A 16,273-nucleotide genomic window follows, 5' to 3' on the forward strand; every position below is an offset into this window, starting at 1 on the left:
ATCATGAGTGCAAACTGAGTGGCAGGTTCTGTTAGTTTCTAGGTCAGGGTTAATTAGCTGGCAGCACCTGGGTAATTATGGCCCACACATGTATGTATTGTTTTCATGGGGTCAGGGAGTGTAGGGGTAGTTATGGAAGTTTGGGAAATAACAGGAAATAAGCATAGGAGAGTGGGATTTATGATTTCTCTTAAGAACCCTGGAAGATCTGAGGTCATAAATATTGTGGTTAAGAACAGAGGCTCAGAATCCAGTCTGCTTTAAGAGGCCTAGCTTCTGTAAATTGTGTGACCTCGTGCAAGTTGCTTAACTTCTCTGTTTCTTAACTTCTTTATGTGTAAAGCGGAAATGTTAGCAGCACTTTATCGACTTTCTTTGTTAAACGTGATAATACATTTCAAGATCTCTGCATTTGTCTGGTACATAGTAAGTAGTAATATATGTTGCTTTTATTATAGCTGATGTCAGTTTTACTGTGGTGGTTGTTATTGACCAACTAACCTGGGCCCAGATTCCCTCCTGTTTCAACAGTTGGCAGTGAGTAGTGGATGCTCTCTTACACAGCACATGAACTTTCCAGACAGCCATAGTGCTTGCCACTGCCTGTCAACGTATTTCTGCCCTGCTTTCTTAATAACATTAACAGTTTTGTTTTTCTCCTGTTGACAGATCCCACTGTTGGCCAATCATGTCTAAGAGGGATGTGCTATGAATCAGTTTTTATGGAAGTATCAACCTCAAATAATATACAGCACAGTGGTTCTTAATGTGTGGTCTAGACTCACGGCATTGCTGTCACTAGGCAGCTTGTTCCTGACCTAGCTGAGTCAGAAAACACAGCATCCAGCCATCTAGATTTTAAAAACCCTGCCAGCTGATTCTGGTTGCCACTAAGCACTGAGAAGTGCTAATGTAACACATAATTTATATTCATATTACCTACATTTGGTTTCCATGTAAAAGTTAAAATGTTGAGTTGTATTTCCAGGCACTTTAAATGATTTGTAAATCCCACACTTAGTCAGTCTGCTGACTTAGAAATATGCATCCCCTTAGATAACAATCCATGCTGGAAGTGGGTTCATCCAATCATCAGATTTTATTATGTCAAGATCTCCGTGAACTTTGATCTTTAATTTGCAGAAAGAATAATGTATGTGGCAGCAATGGTCAAATATTTTTAGAGTGATTTTAGAAAGTCAAAAGGAAGGAACTTGGTTCCTGGTTATGGGGTACCTGAAAAATGGGTTTAACAAGATTGAATAATTATTTCATAGGTTGTGATGTAATGAAGACCTTCTATGTTCTGTAACTGCTTGTCTGTCTCTTCCTACCCTATTTTCAGTAATTTTTCTTGATTTCTCAAGGATTATTCTTTATGAGGCAATACCTTTTCTCCCTTCCCTGTGCAAGGGAAATTATTCAAAAGACCTTATCTAGTAAAAAGAATAATATTTAGCTTTTGACAAAATTCTTTACTTATGTTCTAAGTTCATGCAGTGTGTCAAAGCCACTAATTTTTTTTTTTTCCATTTTACTCTATTCCTTGTGTGAAATGGTTGTGGTATACCATCCCATTCTATAAATATCCTCAAATTGTTTTTGTTTTGTTAATGTGTTTTTAAGATGGTTCTACTATGCCTTCTTTCCACGTTCTTGGTAGATTATTATATTTTACATATCAAGTTGTTGCCTTAGAGTGTATATTATTAAAAAGAATTAAAATATTTGTATTTATGGAGGACAGATTTGCAGTTGAAATTTTATCTTGAAAGATTGTATTTCTCATCATCTATACCCAAATTTATCATTCACTAAAAATGTCATTAGAGGAGAAATACATAGGTTATATCACCAAGCATAGCTCAAAGGACAATTTAAATGCAGTTACTTACTATGCAATGTTAGAGTCTACTCATGTTTGTGCAGTGTGCTCTGTAATGCTATTGTGGATTTAGTGGCATCTCTTAATAGTTATTATGATTTAATTATTTTATTTGAGCAAATGAACACTAGATAACAAAAGTTCTTTCTAAAAAGAGAGGTTTTAGAGACTGTAATAGGCTACAGTTACAAGTTTTCCAAACCAACATTACATAAAGCATTTTGTTAATAGCTTTAAAATTCAAATGTTGATAGACATTAACCCCCAAGCTATACATACACTGTTTAGTAATCCTACATCCTTCATGGTCATTCCCTAGTGAGCCCAAGAACACTGCCATTTCCCAGACCACTATGTACATACTATAGGAGAGCAACTGGTAAGAGTTTGACCTTTCAAGAATTTTATGTCATCTTCTGATAATTAAAAACATCAGTAAGAATTGACTTCCCTTTTGCTTCTCTAGTACATAAAAATTAAACCAGCTTGGCTATTTTATCAAATATTTAATGATTTCACAATGGGATACAATATTTGCCCTCAAAAGTATATACCTAAGTTATTAAAAGAGTAGGTAGGATATGTGTGAACAAGTAATTACACAGCAGAAGTACAACAATTTAGGTGTGACAACATACAGATGGTGAAGTGATTGGGTTTGTGGTGGTAGGGGAGGTTGACCAGGTAAGATTTCATGAAATCAGTAATGGCAACTTAGCGCTTGGTGAATCAGAAGGAAATCTGTGTGTAAACTGGCTCAGAGGCAGAAATTAGCATTCATGTCTGACATCTACAGATTTATCCATGAGTGGAAGTTCCAGGAATGGAAGAGCATTTGGGTGACAAGACCAGAAAGCTAGGCATGTTCTTGGTGTTTCCGGGCCTTTGAGGTTTTGGAAGGCATCCTAAGCTTGGCTTTATGATAGGTATGTTGGAGCTATTGTTCACTTATGAAGCATGACTACTCCTTTTGCATTTTCTGAGGACACATAAATTAGCATCCATGATTCCAAAGAAACATATTTTACTGTTTTTGAACTACAGGGGAAACCAGGAAAAAAAGTGGAGGTAAATAAGTCTAAGAAGGTCACCATTTTTTCAATATATAATGTATCTGCCAGTGAGAATGTCATTGATTGTGAGTCAAAATTCCATCTGTGTGTGTTTCAAGAATAACATAACTATGACATATGCTATTTCACAGACTTTAGTCTGTGAAACGAAATAGGATGTGTTTTCTGTTTTTAAGAATGCTAACTGTCTTGGGTGATACAGTTAGAAATACAGTAATTAGTAAAGGGAAATCTGCAATGAGGGCCAGAATATGCATCCATACAAGGAGGGAAGTGATTATTTTCATTTGGAGGTAGGCAGTAGGAGGAAGGAGAATGGAGGGAAAGGCTTTGCTCACTAGGGAACATATTCAGCCATCATTGAGAGTATTTATTGTGTAAAGAGAATTTCAAAGAATAACAAGAAGTATTCTTGCCTTTAAATTGCATACACTTAAAGTATAAGCAAGGTACCATGTACAATAATTGACATGGCTTCGTGGTGCTCATGCCTCCTATGATGTACTGGAATCTTTGTCATTGTACAGAGAGACTCCTTTAGCCAGGCTTTCAGAATAATTTTGACCCACCTCAGCTCCCCAGAAGCCAACCCTTTTAACCTGTTTTCAGCTTTCACTGAAGGACTTCCAACATTTGTGGAATACAAAAAGTTGTGGTGGTGTTTGAATTTGGTGTTAACATAATGTAGGAAGTGCTTTGAAGGGGAGGTTTTTAGGAATATATATCTATAGTAAATGTTTTCCAAAATGTAAGTTAATACTCTCAGAAAAGATGACCTCTACATTCCCTTAAGGATTTTCCATTTTGTTTATGAATAGTTCCCTGTGTAATCCTTTTCGTACACCAGCATAATAAAATGTATGAAAGCATTTGCTCCAGTCTTTTTTCTCATTCCTTAAATTTGACTTCCAAATAAATTGTCTCTTGAAATCTTTATGATGAATAGAAGCTAACCACATATAAAATTATCAGCTTAGGGTCAGATTGTCTGTCTGACTACTATGATTTTCTTGGCTTGATGCTGTGGTGATCTTTCTCCCTTTCACACATGGCAACCTCTCTGTGAACTTTTTACATAAGAATATATATATTAAGGGGTCCATACAAATGTTAGTTGCTGCCATAAAGAGAGTTGTTTCTTTAGCTACAAACAGTCGATTTTGCAATCTACAGTCAGTTTTAGTATTGGTTTGACTCTGCGTATAAGGAATTCTGACAAAATGAAATGGTGCAAAACACAAAAAGAAGACAGCTACAACAACAAATACTTTACCTTCCAGCTTTTTTTTGTTTTTGCTGTCCTTACTTTTGGATTTTTGATAAGAATTATATACTTTTTTTGCAATCACCACATAAAACAAAAGCATTAGGACAAAAACAGTCCAGAAAATAAACTGGGATATGTAATTTACCACTTGATGCCACTTCAGCCCCAAGGGGCCCTTCAAAGAGGAACACTTTTTCACAGATGACGGTGTAGCTTCTTTGTTGCTTAAGATAATATTTGGTAGGGAGATGAAGAACAAAAGGAACCAGATGAAGCTTGCCACTGTTTTTGCAAAGGCAGGTTTTTGTACGAAAAACTTTCCAAATGGTCTGAGGATCTTGAGGAACCTGTCAAAGGCAATGAGTCCTAGCAGTATGATACCCACATACATGACCTGGTAAAAGATGATAGCAGAGAAACGGCACACGAAAGCTCTGAGCTGCCAGGGTCCAAGGTGTGCATCAGAGAGGATCTTAAATGGAAGCATGAGCGTCATTATCAAGTCAGCCACCAAAGTGTTCTTGAGGTACACGATGAAGGTGGAGGAGCTCGGGATGTGAATGAACACCCAGAGGGCCAGAGTGTTCAGCAAGATGCCCACAAGGAAAAGGACAGTGTAGACAGCTGGAAACACCAGATGTGCCACCCGTGTGTCCCTGGGACACCACTCAGAATCATTGGAGCCCTTCAGCACTGTGGTGTTCATGGTTTCCATCATCAGCTGTTGCAAATAAACATAAACAAGCTAGAACAAAAAACTGCACTTAAGTTTGAATTCTTACTTTTAAGAAACAGACTTCAGCATATTAACACCTTACATTTATTCAGATCATTCAGTACATTTGTTCAGAAGGCACTCATTTTTGTATAGAATTATTTATTCTATAATTCTATTAATTATTTTGTATAGAATTGCTAAAGCACTTAATACATTTCTGGTATTTGTACCAGTGTCATTACTTTCACGTCCTTCTGAAATACAAATAACAGGTCTGTCCCATTCAAAATTGCTACTTTCAACATGCTAGTAAAAGGAAACCCCATTTATAGGGCAATAATTCATGTTAGCTTGCTGGCCATTATATAACTCTTTTGTCTCATCATTTATAGTTTATAAAACGTTAGCTCTAAAGCATTTTTTCCTTGAGCATATTCTATCTTTTTTAAGCAAGCCACTCATAATAAAATAGAAATTCACCTTTGTTGGGGGGGCACTCAGCACAATGTCTTCTGCTCGAGGCTGTCATTAGTTCAGCCCTTGAAGAATAAGTGAAACAAACCTCCTTCTGCTTTCTTATACTCTTTGTTGTTCCTCTTTTTCACATGTGTAATGGGGGATTTTCTAAGAAGAGCTCTTTGTTTCCTAAACTTATGTACTCAATCTACTATGCTTGAATAAATCAGTCTAGTTATTTTTTCTCATATAGTATCCTTCCTACAGTTTATCTTCTGTATCTACATACCGGAAGAATAAAGAGCTACATATTACAACCAAGTAGGAGAACAAAATCGCATTTATCTTTTGGTGTTCAGATTTCTGAGCGATAAAAATACATAATTTCTAACATTTAAGGGTTATTAGACCCAGATTTGGGTTATTCGACCCAAATTCCAGATCCTCCAATTATTGGGTATTAGATCAGACATATGAATCAGCAGTTCTGCATCTGTTTCCTCGTCTGTTTTGTATGTACATATTTTGTACAATATGTACATAATTGTATGTACATATTTTTGTTGAGATGATGAAATGAGAGCCTAGAATGGTGCAGGGGGTTTATATGAAGCACTAAAATTGTTAACCATCCAGTGTGATGGTGAGTGAAATGTAGATTTAACTTATTTCACTTATTAAAAATATCTTTGGGGAGCTTTGATATATGTGAAGTTTGGAGGACTTTAAGAAATTCATTAATCAACCTTGGGTCAAGGTCTATAAACTTTTTTCTTGAAATCTCTTCCAGTTTGAAAAAGTATAACAGCTGCTTTCACATGAGGAAAGTTGTCATCTATGACAGAAATGTTTGCCAGGTAGATAAAGGGAGAGGAAATTAGGAGATCTTGTGAGGGAATGTGTAGTTCTCCATGGTGAGTTTCACTTCATATATTTTACTCAGTTTTAACAGAGTTGGACCAGACTATGGTTTTGGGTTGAGAAGTTTTAGATGGATTGGAATTCTGAGAAGAAAAATTTCATATCCCTGGGGACAAGTTAAAATATAAAGCAACAGAGTACTTGAGAATTATGGTAGAAATTACTCAATGATGGCAGTTTAAAAAATTTGAGTTTGACTCCAATGATTTGTTTCTTGAACCTACATTTTTTGGATTTCATTGAAATAATGGATCATAATTTATGTATCATTTTGAGAGGGTTAAAAACAAATACAGGTATTTGACTACATAATTAACTGTAAATTTCCCGACACCTTCAAATCCAAGTTTTAAAATATTTTAACTTTGAACAAGGGAAATTCTGTATAAGATAATTTCATAATATGGGAACTAGAAATCCCATTTTGGTCAAATTTCAAAACGCTAAAGTGTGGGAAACTCAAATGAGGAACTGACTTCTGGTGCCCATTTCTGGAGTTACAGAAGTTTATTTTTTTAAATGTGGCAGTGTTGTGCAAGCATGCATAGGGCAGATTCACTGTCGATTTAGGCAGATGGATAAAGGAGAGTCCCGGAGCCCTCAGTGGATATTTCAGGCTTGAATGTGCGCTCTCTCTTTTTTTTAAAATTTATTTTATATAATTCTTACATCATTTTTCATTTTTGCACAATGTATGCATTTTCATTTTTATTATATTCCCCATACAATTCCCATCCCCCTTATTTTGACCCTAATCCCTCTTCTCCTCGCCCCCTCCCCCACCTGTGTAGTGTGTCTCTGGTTTATAGTTGATTCTTGATTTTGGTTTTTTCTTTATTATAATTAGTCATTTTCCTGGTCCCTTATTCAGGTTTTCTAAATTCCTGCTATGAGTGAGACCATCCGGTATTTTTGTTTTTTCTTTCTGGCTTATTTTGCTGAGCATGATCCCTTCCAGCTCCATCCGTGTTGGTGCAAATGGCCTAAGTTTATCTTTTTTGAATGCTGAGTAATATTCCATGGTGTTTATGTACCACATCTTCTTGATCCAGTCATCTGTTTTTGGGCATTTGAGTTGTTTCCAAAGCTTAGCTATTGTAAATAGTGCTGCTATAAACATAGGGGTGCAGGTGCCCTTTTGAATTAATGTTTGTGTGTCCTTGAATGCTCTCTTAAGGAACCAGGTACACAGGGACACCCAACAGAGAGGCTGGTGTGCAAGGAGGCAAGCGTGTGCTAGGGGATGGGGGGAGGAGGAGGAGGCTGGGAGGTAGGCAAGCAGAGAGCCTCCAAGCCACCCACGAATCTTTACTCTCTGGGCTGTCTGGCATTCTCTCAAGGCCTTGCCTCTTCTCTAGTCATTTGTCTCTCATAGCTATTATCGCGTAGCCATTGTCCTCTGAGTAATGCTGCCCTTACAGCCCTGATATCTAGGCTCAGGTGTGCACACTTACACATGTGTGTGCACCCATAGTTCAGGCGCTCACAATCAGGCACGCATGCCCCGTACCCACACTCCCAAGTGCCTCCTGCGTTAGCACAAGCAAGACCTCAGGTGATAGCCACAGAGGCTAGTGGCATAAAAAGCCTGATTGAATCACTTACCCTACAGGCAGGTTTCAAAATGTTTGACCATAGTAAATATCCAGTTGTAGGGTAAGGAAAAAGTATCAGGTTTTTCTGCCCTCCCGCCATTAGGATAGATGAGGCAACACCCTGTGGTCCTGAATGCATGCCTGATGGCGGGCACCTGAAGTGGGTACACCTGGGCTGAGAGACTGAGTTTATAAGGGCGTCGTCACAGGGACACCAAGAACAAACAGAAGCTGAGAGAGAAGCAGAGAGAACGCCAGAGAGCCCAGATAGAGTGAAGACTTGCTGGGAGGCCTGTGTAGAGGCAGGAATGGACACTGAGCAGGTTTTCTATGATCTAGCAGACCGGATAAAGGAGGAGTCAGAGTCCTAAGTGGTTTTTGCAGGTCTTTTATTGTGATTTACCCTGTACACATCAGGCAAGGGTGCTGGGGGGCCAGGAGGCTGGCAGGCCTCCCAGCCCCAGCATGTCTTCACTCTATCTGGGCTGTAAGGCAGGAAGGACCACTGAGCTGGTTTTCTGACCTCATGCAGACTCGGTAAAGGAGTCAGAGTCCTCAGTGGTTTTTTGCAGGTTTTTTATTTAGATTACCAGGCACACGGCAGGCAGGGGAGCTGGGAGGCTGGCAGGCTTCCCAGCGCCACAGCAGGTCTTCACTCAGGGCCCTCTGGCCTTCTCTCTTGGCTTCTCTTTCAGCTTCTTCTCAGCTTCTGCTGGCGTCCCCGTGACACCACCATTAAAAGCGCAGTCTTAGCCCAGGTGAATCTCATCTACCTATGCCCACACCCTATTCCAGGTGTCCACCATCAGGCATGCATTCAGGACTGCAAGGATCCATCATCTATCCTGATGGCGGGAGGGCAGAAAAGCCTGACATTTTTCCTTACCCTACATGGGCTCTCCGGCGTTCTCTGCTTCTCTCTCAGCTTCTGCTGCTTCTCTCTTGGCTTTTCCTTCGGCTTCTACTCGTTTTGGCTTCTACTGGCATTCCCATGACGCCTGCTCTTAAAAGCCCAGTCTTAGTCCAGGTTAATCCTGTCTATATCTGCCCATACCCTATTCCAGGTGCCCGCCATCAGGCATACCCTATTCCAGGTGCCCGCCATCAGGACCTCAAGGATCCATCATCTATCCTGATGGCGGGAGGGCAGTAAAGCCTGACATTTTTCCTTACCCTACAGCCTGTCAGCCTCCCGGCCCCCCAGCACCCCTGCCTGCTGTATACCTGGTAAATCCCAATAAAAAGCCTGCAAAAGCTACTGAGGACTCCAGGACTCTGACTCCTCCTTTACCCGGTCTGCTGGATCAGAAAACCTGCTCAGTGCCCTGTTCCTGTCCCTACACCTGTTCCAGTCCTTACACTCATTCCTGCATATCTGTGAGGTTGAATATGCGTTAGCCTTTGTTCTCTTAGTCCATAGGTGTGCTGATCGGTACTCTCGAGGGACATCTTTTGCTCAGGATGGTATATCGAAGAGAAGAGCTTGCCCAGCAGAGCAGGATAGGAGCACTGACTCAGGAGTCAGAGTGCCTGGAATCAATTCCTTATTCCAATTCTTTTCTTGTGACTTGTGGCAAGTTATTTATCATTGTAGGGTAAATAAAAGGTATCAGGCTTTTCTGCCGTTCTGCCATCAGCTTTGATAATGGATCCCTGCGGTCCTGAATGCAGGCCAGATGGTGGGCGCCCAGAGTAGGGTGTGGGCATACGTAAGTGTGTACGACTGGGCTTATATAAGGGCAGCGTCACAGGGATGCCAGAGGAACAGCAGAACGAAAGAGCGAAAGAGAAGCAGAGAGAGATCGTCGGAGAGCCCAGAGAGAGTGAAGCCTTGCTGGGGACTGGGAGGCCTGCCAGCCTCTCAGGTCCCCCAGCACTCCTGCCTGCTGTGAACCTGGTAAACTCAGTGAAAGCCACCGAGGGCTCCAGGACTCCTCCTTTGCATGTCTGCTCAATTATAGATATCCTGCTTCGTCCCCTTCCTGCCGCTACAATTCTCTTTATGACACCATACCCATGTGTAGGGTAAAGAAATATGTCAGGCTTTTCTGCCCTCCCGCCATCAGGATAGATGATGGATCCTTGCGGTCCTGAATGCATGCCTGATGGCGGGCACCTGGAGTAGGGTGTGGGCGTAGGTAGATGCGATTCACCTGGGCTAAGACTGGGCTTTTAAGGGCGGCACCACGGGGACGCCAGCAGAAGCCAAAAGAGAAGCCGAGAGAGAAGCAAGAGAAGCAAGAGAAGCCGAAGCCGAAGCCGAAGCCGAAGCCGAGAGAAGGCCGGAGAGCCCAGAGTGAAGACCTGCTGGGGGCTGGGAGGTCTGCCAGCCTACCGGCCCCCCAGCGCCCCAGCCTGCCGTGTACCTGGTAATCCCAATAAAAACCTGCAAAACCCCTGAGGACTCCGATTCCTCCTTTACCCAGTCTGCTGGATCAGAAAACCTGTTCAGTGACCATTCCTGCTCCGACACCATGTCTTTACAATCGAAATAAGTAATAATATCTGTTTTATAGGATTATTAGGGGAGTAAAGTGAGTGAACCTAGAACATTTACTAAGTGCTTAGACTAATGCATGTCACATGTTAGATGTTAGTAAGTTTCTTGTTAAATGAAATTAAAAGGAAAAAGTGGTAGAATACCATGTACACCTGTGAGAATAGCTCCCCAAATATAGGTAGGGGGGAAATCAAAGACACCAAAGGTCCCAAGTATGTGTATTTGCATTTATTGATGTATTGGGTATTTGTGTCTTTTTTTTTTTTTTAAAGATTTATTTATGCATACAAGGGCTGGGGTGTAGGCCAGAGGTGTGGGGAGGGGAGTGGTGAAGAGGATTCACCAGAGGCAGAGTGGGGAGCAGAACAGGCAGATCTACTGAAATACACTGCTGATGGGAGCAGTGGGTGGGACAAGAGAGGTCTGCTTTGCCATGTGGGTCACCTCCCTGGACCGTTGGGGAATCGAACTTGTGCTGCAGTGGCTGGTGATAGTTTGCTAGCACTGTCTTTAACCCTTGTACCACCAGGGACCCCCGGCATACTGGGTATTTGTTTCATTCCATGTTAACACATAGAAATTTACCTGATTTTTTTTACAAAAATTTACATTGTATAAAGTTACTATAGTTAAGTTTTCAATGATGGTGTAGGGTAAAGAAAATACCAGGCTTTTCTGCCCTTCCGCCATCAGGATAGATGATGGATCCTTGTCCTGAATGCATGCCTGATGGCGGGCACCTGGAGTAGGGTGTGGGCATAGGTAGATGGGATTCAGCTGAGCTAAGACTGCTTTTTAAGGGCGGCGTCACGGGGACGCCAGGAGCAGCAGTAGAAGCCGAAGCCGAAAGAGAAGCTGAGAAGCAGCAGAACGAACACCAGAGAGTTCAGATAGAGTGAACAGCCTCCCAGCCCCCAGCTGCCAGCCTCCCAGCCCCCCAGCCAGCATCCCTGCCTGCCATATGCCTGGTGAACCCCAATAAAAAGATCTGCAAAAAACCCACTGAGGACTCTGACTCCTCCTTTACCCGGTCTGCATGGGATCAGAAAACCTGCACTGTGGTCGTCCTGACTTTACAGATGGATATTTCATTTGTTCTCATTTTTTCTCAAAAAAAGTTCTGTACAACACATGTCTCCACATATTTTTATGCATTTGTTCTAGTGTAGAAATGGAATTGATGACTGTAGTGCAACCAGGTGCAGGGCAAATGAATAAAGGGTTTTGGATCCCTCTGTAGATTTGAGAGGCTGTAGGGTAAATGGAAGTTATCGGGTTTTTCCGCCCTCTCCACATTGGCATCAGTGATCAACATCTGTGGTCTTACATGCATGCCTGATGGCGGCACCTGGAGTGTGGTGTGGTGTGTGTGAGTAGGTGCACCTGAGCCGGGAGACTGGGCATATAAGGGCAATGGACTAAGCGGCGAAGTGCAGGAGAGAATACTGGTGGGCCCAGAAAAAGTAAAGATTTGCCGGGGGCTGGGAGGCCTGGGCTCCCAGGCCTCCCTGCCTGCCCTGCACTTGGTTGCCGCACTACAAATGGTGTAGAAAGATCATTAAAAGCCTGAAAAAGCCATGGAGGGCTGCAGGACTCTCCTCTACCCGTCTGCCTAGATTGTAGAAAAGCTGTTCCCTGACTTACTGGCTCTACAGAGGCCTTTAATGCTGAAGCAGGAAACCTGGTACACAGGCTGATCAGGTGCCAGGGAGGCTGTGAAGCAGGCAGGCAGAGACTAAGTCTCCGAGTTTCGCCATCCACCCCCAAATCTCTGTGCTTGTTCCTGGCTTCTCCCTGCCTTCTCTTAGTCTAACCAATCTCCTTATCTCTCTGCCTGGGTGTCCATACCTATCGGTAAGCATGCCCCGTATTGTCCGGCCTTCTGGCCGTGTGTCTGTAATCACGGGCGTGTGTGTCCTGTGCTTGCACTCCCAAGTGCCTTCTGCAATAACACATTATTGTGTGTGGGTAATGAAACCTGGGAGGAAAGCAAGGCCTCAGGTGGTGGCTGTAGAGGCAAGCGTGGGAGGCGAAAAGGAGCCTGAGCCACTCCATTTTCCTTACAGTGGATCGAAAGCCAGGTGTCAGATGTTGAATATCTTTGAATAGCTTTCTAAAAAGATTGGTAGTCTTTCTTACAGTCTCACCAAGAGTGGGATTTTCCACATTGTTATTTAAAGTTTTATTTTGGAGGGATGTTTATTTTGGTAATATGTTTTGATTGTTAACAGTTTATATGACTTGGAGATAAACATCTAAAGAGATACATCCCTTCAGATACATGTTACTGAAACTGGAGACCCCTCACCTCAGTGCAAGCAGCAACAGGTGGTGGGCAATTTACTGCCTGCCACCAGGGGCCCCCCGTGACTTAGGCGGCTGGCAGAGGCCAGCAGTGAGGGCAAACAGCAGTGATTTCCTCTACCACATCACCCCAGGGCATGCAGCCCCTAGGGCCCAGCAGGCCAGTGCCAGTGCTGTGGCTGCCCCTAGCTGCAGTCAGCAGAGAGGCTGGAAGATTTGGTGCCTGGATCATGAAATGGAACAGTCATGTGTGAGCTATGAGCTGGTTGGTGCTGTGGTCCAATCAGCTATAGGATTGAAACTGTTCTAATCAGATTGGTAGGTGAGAGAAGAGATAAGGCAGGACAGGATCCAGCTTGGGACTCACTAGACTCTCAAGCTTGCTTTTACTCACTCACTCACTTTGCTTTGACCGGACACCTGCTTGCTCACAATTGGAAGGAAAAAGAGAAACTGAAAATCTTTGCAGAGAAGCCCAAAAGCTTCACAAAGGCTTGGTCAGCCAAATCTGTCTCTGGTCTTCCTATGACATCACCTGATAGGAGCACCAGGCCTTGGGCTTGGTGTCTCAAGGGGTTGTTTATTGTTGGTGTGGGCCAACAACTCACAAAGAGCTATAACACTGTGACAGGTGGTCACTGCTGATGACCAGAACTACTGGCCAGTGCTGTCCAGCCCTGTTGATGGGCAACAGACACTGTGTCCAGGTCACTTCTGAAAGCTGTTCCTGATGCTGTTGTGTCTGTTGCTGTCTGGGCCAGTATTTGGTGCTGTACATTCTGACCTTCATACTGTTGCTGGGGTGGCTGCTGCTGCATCATCGCAGCGGCCGTGCGTGCCTGTGAGTGCCTCCAGCTGCGATGAGATGGAACCTGGACTGCTTGCTGCTGGCTGGAGCATCGTGAGCTCCAGGATCTAGTTGATGGGACAGTGCCATCTTAGATGAGCAGCTTTTGTTTAGGACTTTTGGACACTCTCTTGGGTGAAATAGCTGACCATTTATGACCTTAGAAATTCCATTTACCCTGTTTGTTAAATAAACCCTGTTGTTCCCTGAGCTTGCAATTGTGTGTATGGGTGAAGAACGCACAGTGACCTGTCAACACCAGCACTGTCCTGTTGACCTGCTGTAGCCCCCAGTAGCCCTGTTTCATTACCACACTACACCCTTCACCAGAGTACCCTAAATATCTTTGAAATTAATTCTGAATTATAGGTGGGAAAAGCCAAGGCATTTAAATATAATTTTGCTTATTAATGAGGGTTTGTATCTTTTCATATTTTTATTGCTCATTTGTATTTATCCTCACAATTTTTCATGCCCTTCCTCATTTTGTAAAAGTCAGACTTTCTCTCCTCACTAATTAGTGTATTTCCACATTTTCAGTCCCTACTGGCATTGTAACCTCTCTGTGGCCATTTCCACGAACATCATCATCTCTATCAGCCACAAGAATCTGTGGCTGTTTTTAGGGTAAACTTTCTGAAACACCTATATACATGAAGAAAGTATGCTTTGTGTAAGTGTTTTCTCCTTGATTTTAAAGTTCTACTCAGGGATTGCTGAATCTTTTCTAAAGACTCAGTTAATAAATATTTAGGTTTTCAGCCATGTAGTCTCCATCACAACTGCTCAAAGTGGTCATTGTAGCAAGAAACCAAACATAGATCAAACCTAAATATGTGCCTATATTCTAATAAAACCTTACTATGGACACCGAAGTTTCAATTTTATATAACTTTAATGCAACGTGAAATTTTTTTATGATTATTTTGCCTCCACAAACATTTGAATACGTAAAAATGATTTTTAGGTCATGTTGTACAAAAACAGGTGATGGGCTCTATTTGGCTAGCTGACTCTGGTTCACCACTCTGGCATCATACTGTTTCTATTCAAACCACTGAGACAAAGGGTCAGAGACCAGCGTCCTTACTTGTTAGCCACTAAGGTTATGGGCAAGCCTACATTTGATTTGTCTGATATTCTGAACTTTTGAACTGCTGCACCTAAGTCTACAAATTTAGTTTTACTTTTTTTTAAGTTATTGTGAAATGTGGGATTTATTATGTAAAATTTCCTATTCTTGGAGATAGTGACATTCCATAAATACTAATCTCTCAGTCTGTCTTGAATGGGCTCATTTTGATGTTTGATATAGGGGTATATTTGCTGTCTAATGTCTTTGAATAAAGAATTGCCAACAAAGTGATTTAGAGTTTAGTGTAAGTTTTTCATATTATATATAAAAACAATTCCAAAGGGCCTCCCTGGTGGCATAAAGATTAAGTCTCAGTGCTATCATACTATCACTGCTGCAAACTAAGTTCGATCTCTGGCCAGGGAGCTAACCTCTATGTGGCATTGCAGACCTCTCCTGTCTTGCCTGCTGTTCCCATTAGCAGTATATTTCAGTAAATCTGCCTGTTCTGCTCCCCTATCTCTGGTGAATCCTCTCACCCCCTGCACCTCTGATCTATACCCCAGTTCTTTTATGCATAAGTAAATAAATCTTTAAAAAATAAAATGAAATAAAAACAATTAATACCAAACACTGCAATTATTTTACGGAAGTACTGTAATACCATTAGAATTTCTGTTTTTCTCTTTCTCTTGTGGAAATTGTTATCTTGATGAATTTAGTTTGATCTAAAACAAAAGATTATTCAGAAAGTCTTTGCCCAGTCTACAGTCTCCTAATACCTTGCACCTAACCAGTCTCCTGCCCTTCATTTTTCCCACGTGAAGAGTTCAGATTAGTTTTCCTCTCCTCAAGCTGAAATTCACTATATTCTTATAGAACATACAAAATTATGACATTAGAGTGAATTTCATTATTTTATACAGTAGAAATGATTACTGCCATTGTCCCCAAAAGACAAAATAGAAATCTTTTTTGGTACAAGTCTCTTTGTGTGTGCCTCTTCACTGACATCTAGTGCTTGATTCTGGCAGTGCCAGAGGAAAGTGGCTACTAAAGGATACCATTTACAGTTAAATGAGTTCTATTTTGTACTGAAATTTAGTGCAGCATAATATATAAATAATGAAATTATTACTGAAGTTCAGTGAGCTTCTTTATACTCCAACTTTATGTATTTCTGCTTCCAGTAAATTTAGATCTTGGTATCTCTGCCTTCTATTTGAGAATCACTTCTGAGGATCATAAATAATTAAGATAAATGACATCAGCTTTCAAATGTGTTACATATTTTGTTTATATTAAAAATAATGAATGAGGCTTGTGTAGAATCAGACCACATTACAAGTCAAAACTATTTTTTCATTTGCATATGAACTAATTTATGTGAGATGCCATCTTCAGAAGAGACTTTGGCCAGTAGATGGTAATAAAGCAGTGTTGGCATCAGTCTTTTCTTAAATGGGTTTTATGTGTGATGTAGGATCATATGTGAAATGAGTCACACTACTTTATATCTTGCGAAAAAGAACTTTCAACAAAGTGTGATTTAGAATTTAATGTAATTTTTTTTGTTGTATACACTAATGACAAACATGCAAATCCAAATTTTTAATCACTTCCCTGTTAACA

The 16,273-nt window shown here is 41.4% G+C and overlaps 2 protein-coding genes across 4 annotated transcripts in view; one reads left to right on the forward strand and one right to left on the reverse strand.

Annotated features, from left to right (window-relative positions):
• The window catches only part of MED12L (mediator complex subunit 12L), a gene marked incomplete at both ends in the record, with an annotated part of 372,007 nt that overhangs the window by 257,792 nt on the left and 97,942 nt on the right, over positions 1-16,273 (forward strand). The gene's annotated exons all lie outside the window — the stretch shown is intronic.
• On the reverse strand, positions 3,927-4,943 carry P2RY13 (purinergic receptor P2Y13; the record flags this gene model as incomplete). The annotated part of the gene is made up of 1 exon (XM_084232385.1): positions 3,927-4,943. The coding sequence occupies one exon, from the start codon at positions 4,941-4,943 to the stop codon at positions 3,927-3,929; it is 1,017 nt and encodes a 338-aa protein (XP_084088511.1).

The sequence above is a fragment of the Talpa europaea genome (genome assembly GCF_964194135.1).
Source record: "Talpa europaea genome assembly, chromosome: 4".
NCBI classification, from domain to species: Eukaryota; Metazoa; Chordata; class Mammalia; order Eulipotyphla; family Talpidae; genus Talpa; species Talpa europaea.